Here is a 17766-nt window from a genome sequence, read left to right as displayed (position 1 = left end):
CTGGATTATCCAGGGGACTGATCTATTGTCTGCTTTAGTCTGTGGCTTCTGGATCTACAGCTAGAGCAGACTCATACATGAATAATTCTGCAGTCTTGCCAAAATTTTTAGAGGAGGAGATGTGCAATCTACCACTTTGTCTACTTTTGCAGTTGACCACCATCAGTTTCATATGTGGAGCTCAAAATCAACTCCTCTGCATTGCCACACTAGGTAACATCAAAGCTCCTTTCAGTCCAACATCTTGCCACTGAGGCTAAATATTAAGACACTTCAGTGAGATGAGAGAATCCTGTTACTAGTCTGAACATCAGTTATTTGGCTTATGTAGAGACATGAAGCCTTGCAAAGTGAACATTAACATCTCTTGGGGAGAAGAGAATGAGTACTGATTGCTCCGAGACTATCCAGAGATCCAGTCTTGAATCACAGCCATCTTCTGTGGCTGACTTTGGTAATAAGCTGAAAAGTATGTTGCCTAGACAGGTGCATCTCTTAGTGGTTTTGGATTTGCTATTTATTGGGTTTTATTGAGTGCAGCCTTGGCATTTGAGGTCCCATTGTGACTTAACTTTAGAAAGCTGAGTAACTGAATTTGTATGAAAACCTGTGACAGAATTACTTGTGTACTGACTGTTTTGACTGAAAGGAATTTCTTTGAAGATCCTTCAAAAAGAGATGGCTGAAGGTGACATTTTACCTCAGTTGAACCTTGGGCGTGGTCATGCTCCCACAGAATTGTTTTGAAATAGTGGTAGTAACAGCTGCATTTACTAGTTCGTTGATGGATTTAACCCTGTAAGATTATTGCTCTGTCAAGAAAGCTAAAATGCAAAGTGCATGGTGGAGTGGAGCAGGAGATGTGGCACTCTTTCAGACGAGAACCTTCAGGCCAGATGGCAAAAGTACAGTTGCATTCAGCTCCTCAAGCTCCATGTCAGATTTACTCTCCTATAAGCTCAGAGGATTCTTTATGCAAGTACCTTTTTTCCTATTTGTAAGGTAGAAATCATGAACTACCCTTATTAGGATACAGGAAAAGAATATGCAGAATTGCTTATGTCAATATCGATGATAGCAGATACTTGTTCTGTACATTTAGGATATCTGAAAACAACTTGTATAGGTTTGGGATATTCAATACTGTAGTTAAGAAATGAATTTTCCAACTGTATCAGGCAAAATGTGTTTGTTTTTCTAGTATGGTTGCTGTAGAAGAAGTAAATTACAAAAATTGGCTTGTCAGAGGAGACACTGACCTAGAAGCATAAGACTAGATTTATACTTGAACTTTATTTTTCTTGCATGTCTTTTCTACTCTTCTGATTTTCCTTGTGTGGTGTTTTTTGTTTAGGATTTTGTTCTGTTTTTAAGAATGACACTTAAATACATATTATCTTGTTAAAATAATGTTTATGTTTTATGTTGTAGGTACTTTTTGCTCTGTGTGAACTACTTCTTTTATGGAGAGACTGTAGCGGATTACTTCGCTACATTTGTTCAGAGAAGAGAACAGCTTCAATTCCTAATTCGTTACCACAGGTTTATATCTTTTGCACTCTATTTAACAGGTAAGTGTAGGAAATGTCAAAAATGAAATAAATTTATGCTGCATTTGTTTCTGTGCTTATTTATTTAAAAAAAAAAAAGCTCCCCAGCTTTATGCACTTTCAGTTTCTTTTTCCCCTTGATGTTTGAGGAAGTTAGGTGTTCGTAGTTCCATTTTTCCTGTGAAAAGCTGAATATAAATTTTGCATTCACTGAGAAGAAGAAGGCAGCTTAAACAAGTAGATGATCTTGTGAAATTGAGCTAATACTGCTTAAAAGAAGTTGGCGTGAATTAATTTCGATCACTGAAGAACTGGAGCTCAGTACCTGAATACATGAACGTTATTTTGGCAGTCTGTTGAGATGACTTGTATTTGTAATTGCTATGCTGGGTTGATGCTTTATTGTGCAAGTATTCTACTAGGTCTACAGCAATAAGATTTACCAATATATTTTAAACTGATTATTCAAAATGCCCGAGGCTTTATTTTGTCTGCAAGATATTCAGATTCTTGCCTCATGCATAGATTTTCCTCCCTATCCAAAGAAAGACTTTTAAAAAAACCTCTTGTCTAGGAAGAAGAGACATAAGCTGGCAGTCTTGGGGGGGGGAGGGGGGAGGTATTGCTTTGTGAACATGTAAATATAGTCCATGGTGTTTTCAGCAATGCAGTTAATATTACTTTAGCCTAAAATTAAATTTATTGAAGACTGAGATTGGCCTAAGCGACAGGAGGCTGCTATGCCACAGATACTTGTGAAATATATTAAGAAACCTGATCTTCACGATGAACTGTCAGTCTGCTGTTTTTTTTTTTTTTTTTTTAAACCAAATAACAATTTTAATCAGTGCTTAGATCGCAAACTAAAAAAGAAAGAAAAGAAAGAAAAGAAAGAAACCAGCTTTGCAAGACTTGACCTTTTTCAGCTGGCTTTGGATTGAGGAAACTAACTTAACTAATGCATCATGACCACTGAAGGGTGGTGAGGGCAGAGGTGGGACAAGCCACTCATAAGCAAAAGCAGGAGGCAGAGCATAGCAGAGTCGCTTGGCGGCTGTCGCATTGGGATTGTGGGGTCACTGAGGAGCTGTCCGCAGGGTTAAGGGTCTTTTGAGGGCCTCTGACCCTGCTGGCACGGGAAGTTGCCCTAAGGGAGAAGAGGTGCTCTGTTAGCCCCCCAGAATGTTTCTTTCAGTCAGCTGAATTCTCTGACACCTGCACCTCATGCTTGCATTGCGTGCAGCCGTATGCCTGTCTTGGGGAAAGGGGCAAGTTGGTCTTTGCCTGTCAATTATTTCTGTTAATTATTCAAACCTAGCTTGTCAACCTGATTTTTGAGTGGTTTTTAGAGGTGATGGTCTCCTTCCCTAAAAATTGATGTCAACAACGGGACCTACTAAGTAATGAAATAGATGCCCTTTACTGTTTACTGTGAACAAAACCTTGTGCTCTAATGAGAATAATTCCGTATATACACTTAACCAAATACAAGCAAATGCTTCTAGCAGTAGAAGGATTAAAAGCTGCTTCAAGGGAAGAGAATTAGTGGTATATCACAGTTCAGTGTAATTAAATATAAGATGGTACAAACTACACTTGCTTTGTTTTACAGGCTTCTGCATGTTTGTTTTGAGTTTAGTGAAGAAACATTATCGCCTGCAGTTTTACATGGTGTGTATTACCCACTTTGCTGTGGTCACTCACATTATGAATGTCACTAGAAACAGTCATGTCCCTATGTTCATAAAATAGCTTGGAAGAGGGGTGTGGAAAATGTGCATGAAAATCAGTAGCACGAAATCAAGTGGTGTTGGGCTGTTTGGTATCTGTTCACCTTGCAGGTTATTATTATATCACGGGATGTGGCCTTTCAGTCAGTACAAGCTGTCATTGGTGAGGCTTTCTGCATATGCAATGTGATACGTTTCCTCTAGGGATAGGTTGATATGAAAGAGATTCCTGGAGAAAGGGGTGTGCATCTCCCTCGCAGGTCTGAAGGCAAATAGTTCAGCATAGCATCGGAAGTGGTTCTTGTGACTCAAGTGTTACTTTGTAGAGGCCTCACTGAAGTACTATGAAGGGAACTTGTTCTTAACCCCTTTATGGAAGATTTATTCTTTGACACTTAACAGCAGCTCTAGTCTTCTGCTCTGCTGTGCCTCAATAGATCATTAATCTATTAAAAGAAACCAGTGTTCTCGTCTCTCGTATTTGTACACCTAATAAACAGCATAGTAGCTAATCAAGAGCATGAATCCTTTTCTTGTATGTATCTTATAGGTCAAAAACTAATTTTGTAACATCACAGGTAAAAGAAAAAAAAAAAACCACAAAAAAAACAACACAAAATCAGACCAATCCAAACCCCAAAAAACCCACTGACCCCCCCCCACTTATATATAGGAAGGAGTAGAAGCAACAGTAAAACAGTAATGTAGTACAGCTCCTGTCTTTAAAGAACTTGAGCAGTCAGGGCATTGCGCAACCTTAAAGATTTCCTAAAGCTCCAGGGATGCAGTTAACCCCTCTGTTTCTACAGTGCTTTAGGTAGCACTTTACCATTGAGGATCCCTAACTCTAGGCTAAGACTTAGCTGAGCCCTGTATGAGCATGTAAAAAAGTCTTTTACTCAAAAAAAAATGTACCCTGTATGTGGGAGAACTTGCCTCAGAGGGAGATGCAGCTTTTCTAGGAGAGGTGGTCATTATCTTCTAATCTGCAAAAAAAGTCCTCATCTTCAGATTGGCACAAGGTAAACATATACATTTTCCATGATTTATTTTCCTCTTCCCCCTTCTGGAAAGAAGGCAGAAAAAATGTGGTGTCAGTCATATGACTTGGTACCTGCCCAGAAAACATTAAGGTGTGACTACCTAAGAACTGCAGTAAAACAGAGGGAAGTCGTGTATCTGCTGTGTGGCAACACAGTGTTTGAACAGACAAGGAAAGTGGCCATTTGGTTTTAGGTGGTGTTCCAATATCACTGTACAAATACTAAAAATTTTGCTGCAGAGAGGCTTTAATTAACCTGCAGATAATAATTTCACAGACTTTTAGTTAGTTCTTGAACCTCCCCTTTTCAGCCTTCAGTGAAGGCTTCAGTTTTAACTGGAGGTAGATGTTGACTGCCATAGGAAAACACACGTGACAAGAGAATTAAAAAAGTAGGATGTTCCGAGTGTTAAATCGCCCAGACATTTAGAGTGCTTAAATTTGGTGTTTCTTGGGAAAACTATCAGTTCTTGATTTAAAAGTTTTTGGAAAATAAAATCTATTGTAGAATCTTTAAAGGTAAACTATTCAGAAACCACTTCATTGTACACTGGCGCTACAGAATAAACACCAAGTACATACAGTAATACTGAAGAAAATGACTGTTTAAATGACCATGTGCATAAAAATTAACACTTTGGTTTTGCTAATCCTGAGAACTTTCATGTTTCATAAGAGGACTGGTATTCTGTTATGGGAGATATCCACATCTGTGTAACGTGACTCTTTCATGAGTAGTTCATTGCCATTTTATTGTTACAGTTCTAACATGTCTGTTATATGTATATACAGAATATCACATTGCTTACATTTCTTTGCTGCTTTCACACTGAAGGTGTATGTCTTATTAAATCGGATGTTAAACTGCACTTAAAAAAATTCTGGGTGGAGGTAAGTGGTGGGGAAACCTGTTAAAGTTTCAGTACTTGCTTCAGAAAGCCAGCTAACTTGTGATATACTGTATGCACACATCTCTTGCATTATCACTAGAACTGGTCTTTCCTGTGAGCTCCTAGGTAGCTCCTCTAGCTGACACGCCAGTATTTATCAAGGTGTACAGATTGGTGTTTTCACTAACTGTTGTGTTGTTGCATTGTTAACAGTTCGCATGGACTCATGTCACTTTGCTGATCACTGTAACTCAATCTCATCTTGTCATCCAAAATCTCTTTGAAGGCATGATCTGGTAAGGGGACAGTAACAAACTGATTTGTAACTCTATTGCATTGAAAGGTTGGCTATTTTACATAGATCTGGTTAGGGAATAATTGTGGGAACAGTTAAAGCAGCACAAATTAAAGGAGCATTAATGTCTCGTTGGATGGGGAGTCAGAGGAATTGGGAGCAATGAGGTAAAGGATACAGGAGAGGAAGCGGAAACCTCTTTAACTAGACCGGCAGCCACAAGTATGGTAGTTTTGAACGGCCACTTCATTTACTTGCAAGGAACAGGATTGCTTGCGTGCTCGGTGAACTAGTTTCCATAGCATTTTGCTGAATGGATGAATATTCAGCAATTCTTTTTCAATTAGTTGGGAGCTTCAGGTTTCTCAGAGCTATTGAAGTTGGACCATTTAATTTGAAATCCCCAATCTGGCTGCCTTCCCTGTTCAGATAAATTCAGATTACTTAAAATATTTTAAGAGTTTAAATCTTGGATATTGTTGGGTCATCCTAATGCTGCATTTCCAGCAATATATTAATTTCTGATGATGCAGTTAAACTTGATTACTGAAAACCACTCTTCAAAGAGTGGGTGTGTTTTCCCGCCCCCCGCTTTTTTAGCAACAGGGTAAATTACAAGTTGAGAAAGAAGGAAAAAGCACATGCAAGACTATTTGTGTTCTTCCAAGGGTGTAATACTGCATGTTCTCCTTTTTCTTTTCCTGATATATGTACAACTGGAGAGATTATTGCAGTGCTCAATAGTTAGAAAGAAAACCCAAAGCCTTCGACAAAGTTTGTACAAACAGATTCTTTTCATAGTGATTGTGTTCATGTGCCAAAACCTGAACCTAGTTGCCTTGCTAGCCTGCTATTTCTTATTTCCACTGGTGCTAGGCAATTTGGCAGATGGCACAAAATCTGAGTTTTAGCTTATTAATTCATCCCTGCTTTGAACAGGGGGCAAAGAAAAGGTTAACAGGCTTGAATAACAAATTCAGATGCTGTCTGCATGCGCAGAACAATTAGAAAGCTAACACAGGCTTCTCCAAACTGACAGAAGGAAAAAAAAAAACTTTTTTATTTTTTAAATTTAGGTATCATTAAACTCTACAAGGAATTTGCTTGCTTTGATGTTACCAATAACATTAACGTGTTTATATCTGTTGATTTCTTCTTAACTGTGGTACCAGTCTTCCAGCCTGATAGGAAAAAGCCAGCCTGTTCACTTTTTAAACTCATGCACCAAAATCATATTTTAACTTGAACTAACATGGATCTGTAATGGTCTTGATTGGCTGAAGACTAAAACCAGTATAGCTAAATATGCTGCTCATGGGGGAACTAGGTGAATACGTTATGAAACATAATTTCTTCTAAATACTATAGAAAAACTTCCCAGAAAGAAATGCTGCTGTTTCAATTTTTGTCCTGTGTTTAGGTTTGGGCAGCTTTTCTTTTTCTCCATGACACTTTTTATGTCTGTCTCTAGGTTTCTGGTTCCAATTTCCAGTGTTATCTGCAATGATATTACTGCTTACATTTTTGGATTCTTCTTTGGCAGAACTCCATTAATTAAGGTAGGTACTGAGGTACTCCTCACTAACAAGGTTTAAGAATTTATAGCATTTTTGATAGTGGTTCAAAAACACGTTCATGGAAACAATACTTTCTGCTGTACTGCACGATACACATCTTTGCTAAAAAAACAAATTGACTATCCTGTTCCTGAAGATTTGTGAGTGGAAACTGGGATTAATGTGAATGTAATATTGACATTACAGTATAATACAGTTTGAGGCTATTGCATCATTATTTATAATTGCTTCCTTTTGGGATTTCATATGCAGGTTTAACTGCATCCTTACTGTACAGAAACTGTAATTTGAAGTAAGCTGCTAGATATATATACCTCTTCCACATCTGGTCTTGTTGACGTAGCACTGAGAAGGGCTCAAGTAGTAATCTTCCTATTCTGGTAGAATATGCAACACCCCACAGAAAGCCATGAATTATTATTTTCGTGATGTTGCCATGTTAACTTTTAGGTATTTAGTTGGTTCTGATATTAAACTGCTCCTAAATTGAAAAGATGATAGAATTTGATGAAGAAAATAGCTTTCTACACTGATCTCTCTAGGCCTGCTGTTATTTGCTGTATTAGTTTGCCAGTCTATGTAGGAAGCTAGTGTCTCTCCAGGAGCGTCTCCAGCAGGAGTTGTCTAACACCCAGGCTTCTGTCACTATCTAAATGTGCACTTGCTAGCGGAGGTCTCCAACACAGCCATAGCATGCTCATGCAGGTTTCCCAGTCTTCTGCTTGAATGAGCTCAGCTGCTTAATCAGGGTGAGCCATGGCCAGAGGCAGGCAGCAGCAGATGGGAAGGGACCCCTCTGTTCCCTCAAACTGCCCAGTGGCACCGACCAAGCTGTGGCACTTTCTCTCCTTGCCTGGGACAGGTCCTTAGCCATACTCCTCTCTTTATCATGTTCAGTGGCTGCAGCTGCTGACATTCAGTATTTCACACACACCTTTGAAAAACCAAGTAGGAGCTTAATTTTCACAAACAGAGTCCAGAAATAGAGTAAAAAAGGGCTCAGTGATACAACTGATGAGGCTAATACTATCTCTTTTGTGCCTAGCTGTCTCCCAAGAAGACCTGGGAAGGGTTCATTGGAGGCTTCTTTTCCACAGTTGTATTTGGATTTATTGTAAGTAGTCGCAGGACTTTCCTTGTATAGGTTCAGTCTTCAACTTTCTGGTTTTACTTGAAGTAAAATTACTGACAAATTTGATAATCTCAAAATGCTGAAAGCCTAAGAGTTAGGGTTGGTTTTTTTTTCGGCTAGAGAGTTCTGCCAATTCGTAACTAGCTGGAAAGGCTGGGCAAGGCTTGCACCTCTCCTGAATAAGTTATACTGGGCATTTTTGCCAATGTTTTGTTACTATACTTGGAATTGTTTTATGTATTAGTTGCATCCCTATCTTGAAATTGAAGTTTATTGATCGCATTAGTTGTGCTTTGTATAATAGTACTTTTGTATTACATACTTTATGACATTTCTCCTGAGAAGTAGTTTACACTAATATACATATAAGATAATAAGAGCATACAGTAACTATTCTGATAAGTAATTTATCACCAAGGTCAGCAGAACGCATAACTGCCAAACTTGGTAGAAGCGACAGTTCAAGTTTTAATGGAGAAATGAACCGGAAAAAATGATGAGTGGCTAACGTTCTGGGGTTTTATAATGCAGACACGTCCAATAGGTATGAATCTGAGAGAGATGAAAAGGAAAACAAGCTGGGAAATCATCACTAAGCACACCGAGCATTTGTCTGCCTTATTGAGGTGTTCTCCAACTTAAACAGGCTGATTTTAGTCCATTCTGGGTCTCTCTGTTATTAAAAATATTTTCATTATCCTCAGCTTGTGATGACAAAGCTATCCATTACAGTATGATTTTTTGACTGTAACCACAAATTCCTATTTCAGGAGTCTTCATTTTGCTTTTCAGTTCTCCTATTTTTTGGCTCAGCATCAGTACTTTGTCTGCCCCGTGGAATATAACAGTGAAACCAACAGATTTGTGACAGAGTGTGAACCTTCAGAGCTCTTTCAGATGAAGAAGTACTCTGTGCCACCATTGCTTCAGGCTGTGTTGGGATGGGTAAGGAAAAAAACCAAGGCTTTGGTTAAAATTCAAATTGTACTTTCCAGCTTGAATGGTTTTCTAAACCTTTTTAGAGAGGTATATGAACGCTGGTAATGCTTGAAGGACAAGAACTGAACCGATACTACAAGCCTGTCTGTTGCTCAGATGGAGGAGATTGTTTAAGCAGAATTATTATGCATTGCCGGAGTCACTCAAGGACACCTGCCTGTATTCTTGTGGCCCGTATCTTCTTTGTGCTGGAAATGGATGTCACTTAAGCATTTTGCAGACAGAACCATTTTTGAAGAGCAACCTTTAAATTTTTATGGAAAGGGGACAAAGCCTTGTTATGGCCCAAATTAGTAGCAAGCTTAGGTAATCTTGTAGAACTTCATTGCATTTTCAACTAGTGTGTAACTGCTGTTAGGATTGGACTTGTACTTTCTTCGCCACGTAGCATCGTGTGCGTTAGTGCCATTACTTCTGTGCTGAGTGAAAAAGGAGTACCAGTAATAGTTCCATGTAATGTAGTCACCGGCCGTTTTCCTCACACCCAGCCTGCAAATTCTTTTAAGTGCGCTGTCAAGAAATAGGTCCTTAATTATCCTACTATACAAAGCAGTGCTTCTGAAGTCACAGGCTCCAGAGGCACTCCAACAGGAAGAGAATACCAAACAGAAACAAAGCAGTCTGTCATTATCTTTCCTTTAGGGCAAAGAGGAGGTGACTGGGATAAAGGCAGAAGGAGTGGGTTCCGCAGCACTCCCCTTGCCCGTGCGGTGGCTCAGCACAGAGAGTGAGCGCACAGCACTCAGGAAGGCAGTGGGCTTTGCCTATGGTTACATGGATGGAACACTGAAGGAGAGAAAAATTGACAAGGTTACAAGAAGAAAGCACAGACTAGAAACTGTAGCAACCAAACCCAAGAATAAAAGTAATTAATGGCTACAGTTGGTCCTTAGAAAAGCTATTGTACATCTAGAAGGAGCTCCGATATTTTCATACTAAATGAAAATACCATTGCTTCAGGGACTGTGGGCTTGATTGCAAATTTAATACGGATTTTTCTGCACAAAATCATAATGTGGACTGAGCCCAGAGAAATCTTACTGTGTCCAGCTATATTGTGTGTTTTGTTAAAGGGCAAGGAGCTGGACAATGCCCAGCTCTGTCCCAGTCTACTAGAGAGCTATCAGTTAACCCTAAAAAGAGAGGGTAGTTCCATGTGCCCTTCAGGAATACTTTTGCCAGGCTTTAACAAGCCTTTTGAGGAGAGAATTAGTTTTAGCACTCTTTATAGAAAGTCCAGTTGAATCTTCTTGTTTGGGCAACAGCCTGGTTTTGGTTTTCCCACTGTTACTCAATTCCTGATGTTCTCTCTGAGAAATATGACCAGATGTTATGTTCGGAAGACGTTTTGTTTGGTGTCAAAAGATGTTGAGCTTTGTGGTCTCCCAACAAAATTGACTTAATTCCAACTCATAAACTTTGCTGTTTGACCAATTGAATAGTTTAGCCTAAAAGAAAGGTGTCTTAACTGCACAAAGTAGTCAAGAAGTTAATTGGTGTTGGCCGCCTGTGATGCAAATCAGAAACACAAAGTAACAGGATTTTTCAGCTACAGATGGTGTTTATCAAGACTTGCCAAGTGAGGTGTGCTCTGCTTTCAGGGATGAGGCCAGCATAGAGTTCCCTCAAAGGCTGGAACTTGTACTTGAAAGTGCTCAAAGCTAAGTTAAAAAAAAAAAAACAACAAACAACCAAACACAAACCACAACCCCAAAACCCCGAAAACCCAAACAAACCAAAAAACCCTAATAAAAAAAAAAAAAAACAACAAACCAACAAACTCAAAACACCCCAACCAACCAAAAAAAAACCCTTCTTTCTAATCTGTGTCAGGAAGGAAAACAGGTACCCATTGCCAATGAAGTCTTTCTCATCTGTAAGAACCTGAACAGATCAAAACAAGTTTCAAGTCTGTGAACAGGCTGAGAAGAACAATACCTGTTTAAATGCAAACTCAAAAGTATTATTGGGGGTAAACCTATCTCCCATTATTGCCGTATGTACACAAAGGTGACTGTATGGCAGACTAGTGCAAAATTCATATCTATCTTGTGAGAGCACTTGAAAGAAGTGACAGAATTGCATGAAGGTGACAAGTTTGTGGAAAGCATTGGGCCACTTATTAGAGCAATACTAGGAATTTGTGGAGAGCTCCTTCGTTTACAGGAAATGCAGCTGGAAAAGCGCAGCCAGGGAAGACTAGACAGTCCCATCATTCGTTATGGAATTAGTAGTTATATTCATTATAATCAACTAAGTGAGTAGCTGAAAACCACATACTTTGTTAAAGTTAACTGCTCTAGCAACCCCAAATACTTCATCCTGTTCACATGACCAGACCTTTCAGCAGTTTCTACAGTGCGTCTACTTTTCCTTTCTTTACAGTATTACTTTGTGTAAGAAAACTGGAGCTTTGTGGAAATTTGCTCTGTTACAGCCCTGTTTTAAAATATTTAAGCTTAAAATGCCTACAATCAAATACATTGAAATATTTTTTCTTGTAGGAAATGGTGAATATGTACCCATTTCAGATGCACAGCATTGCACTGTCAACATTTGCCTCATTAATTGGGCCATTTGGAGGATTCTTTGCCAGTGGATTTAAAAGAGCTTTCAAAATCAAGGTGAGCAATGAGTCCTGTAAGCCAGTTTTGGTTTTTCCAGTTTTGGATTTTCTCTTTAAATTAGATAAATTGGTGAATTGGTGGGCTGGGTTTGTTTTGGGCTTTTGTTTGTTTGTTTGTTTTTTTTTTTTAAATTGTTCATTGTGGTATTTAGTGTTTTTACTAAGGTGCAATGATGTTTGAGCTGTTTTTAGCATCAGCAGCAGTACGTAGTTTTATCAGATATATGTGTGTGCTGTTCTTAAAACTTTGCATAATCAACATGTGACTTTAAATGTTGGAAATCTAAAAATAATTTCGTTGCATATTTTGGTCGCTAATTACTCTTCCAAGTCGTGTTGCAGAAGTGATTTAGACAGGCAAGGTGTGAGATATTTCACTTGATGTGAAAGGCAATTTGTAGATGCTTAAGAAGCACCAAGAGCGTTTTACCCTTCAGGTTGTGGCTGGCTGTGTTTTACCAATAGTATTTGTGTCGTACGCAGACGCTGACGTGTCAGGTTCACCAAAGCATGGGATGTTTGGCTGCCTTTGCCAATACAGTGCCGTCTTGTAACAAGAGTGTGTATTGGCAAATGTTGTGACGTGCTAACCTCTGTTTATTGCAAGGTGTGCGCTGTCGCTTGTGGCAGTGTTGTCCCTGGCTGGTATTAAGTGGCAGCAGGAGTATGGGAAGAGGGCAGCCCCAAATTTTCTCCCGACCTTCTTTATGTCTTGGTAGGACTGCTGTAATTCTTATCCTGTTGCTTGTTGTTGTTCTTGTTATTGTTCCCTATGTCCACCGGTTTTGGCATGTGCTTTGCACAGAAGCATATAAACCTCTCTGTTTGTGCTGAACTCCCATACACGTGCTTGTACTTACCCCTCTTTCTTATGCCAATCCGAGCAGCTTGCCCAGCACTTTGCTAGCTACAGCCTCATGCGCTGTCATATCTGTACATCCAGCTAGAAAAAGACTGTGTGAAGAAAGGCTTTTTTGGGGAAAAAAATGCTTTTGAAAAGCAGCACTTTAAGAATAAGTACAGCATTAAAAAATAGATATTTTTTTTTTTAAATACTTCAGGGTCCCAAGGCGGTGACCAAAGGACTGTCGGGAAGACAGGGATATTGTGGAATTGTTACTGAAGGCAGCGCGTAGGTTAGGTTGGACACTCTGTGCCTGCCCAGCACTGGAGGGCTGAAGTGGCACCAGCACAGGACTGGTTTAACTTGCTGGCAGTCGCCCCCCATGAGTAAGGTCAGGGTTTTCACCCAGTGAGTACACAAATGAGTGTGGATGACTAAAAGGATACATGAGGGTAGTTTGACTTATAAAGCTGTTCTACAGACAAGGCTGGGTAACACAAAGGTAGCGTATCAAGCTTTGTTTGAATCGGAAATTATTTTTTTTAAGTAGTGATAATTTTTTCACTACAAGGTTTTTAGATTCTGCTAAATATATTTATATTGTATGCACACATTATGGTTTTTAACTATGGGTTACCAAGAACCCAGTGAAAAAAATGGCAGGTGAATGGGCAGTACGACTAGCAAAGCCAGTGTTAGACAGTGGAAAGAGTCCTCGGGTCACTGCTTCTCTTGTAGCAAAAACATATTCCCTGGTAACAAGTGCTTCAGCAGCAGCTACCTGTAGAGGATAAAGCAATAAAAGTGTTGAAGAGGAGAATTAGATTCTGCAGAGTCAAGAAATGGCCATTAGCTTAAGAGGCTTGCTACAAAATGATGTATGTATGGGCACGCAAGTGTATTCAGCACTGGCCAACCTGCACCTGACCTACTGCCGTCCTCTTGTGTGATACTGTGGACAAATTGCTTCATCTCTTCTTTTTCTTCTCACCCCTTGACTCACCTTTGCAGTTACAAACTCCTTTAGCAAAGGAGGCTTTTGCTAACTTTTGGCTCCATGCAGTGAAACTGTAGCTTAATTGCGGCCTTAATGTGCTGCTGTCAAGTGATACATCGTTAGTGTGTTTCATAGGAATCGCTGACCCTGATTTTTTTATTTTTTTTCTTCCCCTGTCCTTCTTTTTCCCCTGTCCTTCACACCCAAAAGGATTTTGCAGACACGATCCCTGGGCATGGTGGGATAATGGATCGCTTTGATTGTCAGTACTTGATGGCCACTTTTGTTCATGTCTATATCACCAGTTTCATAAGGTACGGGCTTTTTACATTATTAAATACTTAAGCTTGGATAGGGGCTGTACCATAGTTACTTCATATGAGTTATGTTCTGCACTGTTAGCATAGTGGAGATTGCAGGTTTCTACATCTGACTTATGCAACGATTTCAAATACGGAACTATTAAGAAAACATATGGATTTGTGTCAGGTTCAAGCTATGCCTTAATGTTTCTGTGACTGCTGTTAAAGGTAACCTGTGTATCCTAAGTACCAGAAAGTTTTGTGTAGCAGCCTGTTAGAAGTTTTACTTGAGTTTACTGGTTACAGAGAGGTATGAGGATGGGGTTTTGAGCAGGAGGGTTGCTGCAACATCTGCTTTCCCTGTGTGGTTTCTGAAGAGCCTGTAGGCTGTGAGACTGCAGTTCTTCCCGTGAGTTTTGGTATTTCTCAGTCACTTGACTTGGGATTTTCTGTTTAAGATGAAAACGCTATGGTTAAAGAGAGGAGACAACTTCTTAAAAATACTGCTCATCTTCCCTGAACCACACCAGCTTCCCAGAAGAAATCATGGGAATGACAATTCTCTTACAGTCAGTCATTTTAGTTGCTGGTGCAGGAGGGATCAAGGGGGTGTAGGTGTCCAAACTGATACATGCTCTTAGTTTTGTAAATGGATATGGCTAAATAATTATTAGATACCTAATCAGCAACAGATTCTTTGTTTCGTATTCGATCCATCTTAGAAGTAGACTGTAAATAAGTGACTACCTAAAAATGAGTCTGTTATTTAGAAAAGCTTGGTTTAATTTGTGGTTTTCTTTATCAACCTGGCCAACTTTCCATTTAGTTCAATAGTACGCATCTTATCTGGCAACAGATACTAAACTAAGAAAGCTTCGTTGATGAAAAACGTTGATTACAGTGATTAAGGATGAATCAGTGAATCTTATTTGTCATAAGACTTCTTAATATCCCCACTTGACAGAAAATACAAGAAATGCTTTTTAGTTTCTGGTCAGATTGAGCTAAGGAGAATGCTTTGCCAGTAATGCTCTCCCATGCATCCTGAGGAGATGGACTGGGAGAAATCCATAACTTGGTATCCCCAAAAAAGGGATGGCATCATTTGTGCAGCAAGAGGAAAATGGAAAGCTGTCAAAAAGTTTCTTTAGAGCTGCTGCTCACAAAAAAGAAAAAAATGTTCTTTTTTTCATTGACAGGGGTCCAAATCCCAGCAAATTACTGAAACAGCTGTTGATACTTCAGCCTGAGCAACAACTAAGCGTGTATAAGACCCTGAAATCTCACCTGGTCGAAAAAGGGATCCTGCAGCCATCTCTGAGAGGGTAGTTTGTAAAAACAGAGGACTAGAAGAAACTTCCATTTACAAGAAGCTTGTGGAAAAGCGTTGCAAATGTGCACATAGATAACTGACAGAAGAGTAGTCTGTGGTCTGGAAGAGGTGAATGTTTCCTTAAATGAATGTGAATGCGATGACTTCCTATTTGGACACAGAAGACCTCTTACTCCTAACATAATTAAAATGCTTGCAAAATAACAGTACACATGCTGTATATTTTAGTTCCTGAAGTGGACGGCAGCAGTCTTCCTTCAGCACCCAGCCTGACAGGCTTTGTACCTAATTAAACAAAAAAAAAAAATTAAAAATTCACTGTTAGTTTTTAAAGAGTTATTTAATATGGCAAATCTTAGCAATATGTTTTTGGTCTCCAGTGGCTACTGAAGCAATAAACAGGTGAGGCAGGTTGTCACTTTTCTGTAGCCCAGTGCTGAAATGCCAGCAAATACTTGTTAGCCCGGTCAAAGAGGTACTTACAGCCTGCTGTATCAGACTACCTGTATTTACTATGAAGGTTAAACTTAGCTCTGTTTTTAATTAAACAGCTTTCTTATGAAACTATTTTATGCTTTCAAGAGAAAAGTACCTTTACTGAAGTGTAGCTGGGCTGTTTGGGCTGTGGAGCTGCTATTTTTTTGGTTAACATTATGGATTATAAACAAGCATCTACATCCAAGAGTAGAGATTACCTGAGAAAATGGGATTCTCCAACCCAGTAAACAGATTGAGGAGAATCTGGAGTTTAAGCCCTTGCTTTCCACGTGTCTGAAGACAGTAATTCAAGCCTTATTCCTTGTGCCTCTTAACTACTGTGTAGAATGGGGGTATTTCCTTCTTTTTAAAAGCACTTTGAGGTCCAGAGTAAAAAGTGAAGTTTAAGTGCTGTTTTATTACTGTGTTACTCAGTGAAGGCAGCAACTTTTATCTCATGAATGTCCACAGTGCAAGCCAGGATGCACGGTTCTTCTGCTGTGTGTTATTATTTATTAAGAAGATCCTCAAGCAAGCTTGGATAATTGCATAGGTGTTTGAATGGAGAATTTTTGTAGAAAGCAGCTATTCTGTAGACTTAATGGAGCATATGAGGAAAGCTGATGCTCTGTAATTCTCACTCCTAGCTGTTTTCTAACTGTTTTCATCATGTGACATGTCTTGATGCAAATAAAAATATAAACTTTTTTTGAAATGACAAAAATGGCTCCTGTACAAACAGAAAGCACAAATACCAATTTTGTTTTGGTATACTGTAACTTGATACAATTTAATTTTTCCAACTAATTGTAAATAAGTTTCTCCTGCGGTGAACATACCGATGCCACATGAGTGTGTGTATGTATATAGAGAGAAAATATTAAAAGGTGTATGTACATATATAAAAGGTGAAAATTTCAAATGGTTGTTGCTACTTGAGGATAAAACCATGGAGAAAATCACTAGGGTGGGTGATAAGCTTTATCTGTGAAATTCAGACTGCTTTTTGTTTAACACCACTCAGCTGAGACCATCGTGCACTCTGTTTTGCACTTAGGCCACGGTAGCGTGCGTACAGCTCGTGGACGGAAGAGCACCCCTGTTACATGGCTATGAAACCAAATCCAGGTCTAAAGTAATTCCTGTTGATGTCAGGTGTTTGACAGAATGAAATTATGTCTGACCTGGAGATTGCAGTACTGTATTGAAGGAACACTGCAAGAGGTGAAAAATGTCGCCAGCTGCTTGTCCATCAGTGGCCATGTGACTTGGCTTATTAATTGGAGGGCACTGAATTTCAGCCCTTCCACTGGAAGGGCAGCATAGCCTGAGGTCAAAAGGTAGCACAGCCACCGAGTGGGATGTGGAAAGGTGCTTCAAAAAGAAGGGAAGGCAAAATGAGAGGACGACCGAAGTAGCATACCTGGAAAACTAACTTCTAGATGAGGCTTTGGTTATGTATGGGACCTTGGTAGATGCTTATGAAAAAACACAGCCGTACTGGAGTTGGTATATCTTTATTCTGGCTATTAAAAAAAAAAAAATTAAAAATTGTATATATATAATATATATATAGAAAGGTAATTGTTACTTCAGAAACTTGAACTTTTTAGGGTAATTTTATAGCATGTATAATAAGGAAGTTAAAATATATTTTAGCATTTAATACAACAGAGCATTTGAAATTAATTGCTATCTATTTGCACAGTAGAAAGTTCAACAGTGAGATTCTGCTGTTCAATGTTAAAATGAAGAAGGGATCACTTGTGAACTCACTCATCAATTTTCTGGATAGAGTAATAGCTTAGGCTCAGGCTTGGTGTAAATAAAGCTCAGCAGGACCTGTCACTTAGAAGTGACAACTACGCTTGCTTTCTATGAAGTGCATTTACCCCACTTGTTACTTCTGTTAGTTCAAGCGTTGCAACATGATCAACAGGAAAGTTTAACTTTTTACACCAGTGATTCTTTT

At 39.2% G+C, this 17766-nt stretch overlaps 1 protein-coding gene across 1 annotated transcript in view; it reads left to right on the top strand.

Annotated features, from left to right (window-relative positions):
* Positions 1-15313, top strand: part of CDS1 (CDP-diacylglycerol synthase (phosphatidate cytidylyltransferase) 1) — a 26383-nt gene extending 11070 nt beyond the window's left edge. The window contains exons 5-13 of the mRNA XM_009890762.1: positions 1432-1571; positions 3163-3221; positions 5426-5508; positions 6979-7066; positions 8130-8198; positions 9009-9161; positions 11720-11839; positions 13893-13996; positions 15184-15313. Of these exons, the coding sequence (XP_009889064.1) occupies positions 1432-1571; positions 3163-3221; positions 5426-5508; positions 6979-7066; positions 8130-8198; positions 9009-9161; positions 11720-11839; positions 13893-13996; positions 15184-15313 (946 nt within the window). The remainder of the gene's footprint in view (positions 1-1431; positions 1572-3162; positions 3222-5425; positions 5509-6978; positions 7067-8129; positions 8199-9008; positions 9162-11719; positions 11840-13892; positions 13997-15183) is intronic.
* The last annotated feature ends 2453 nt before the right edge of the window (positions 15314-17766 follow it).

Source organism: Charadrius vociferus, unplaced genomic scaffold (genome assembly GCF_000708025.1).
Source record: "Charadrius vociferus isolate BGI_N301 unplaced genomic scaffold, ASM70802v2 scaffold178, whole genome shotgun sequence".
Taxonomy (NCBI): Eukaryota; Metazoa; Chordata; class Aves; order Charadriiformes; family Charadriidae; genus Charadrius; species Charadrius vociferus.
Note: the sequence above shows the minus strand (reverse complement) of the source record. Positions and strands in the feature narration are given on the sequence as shown.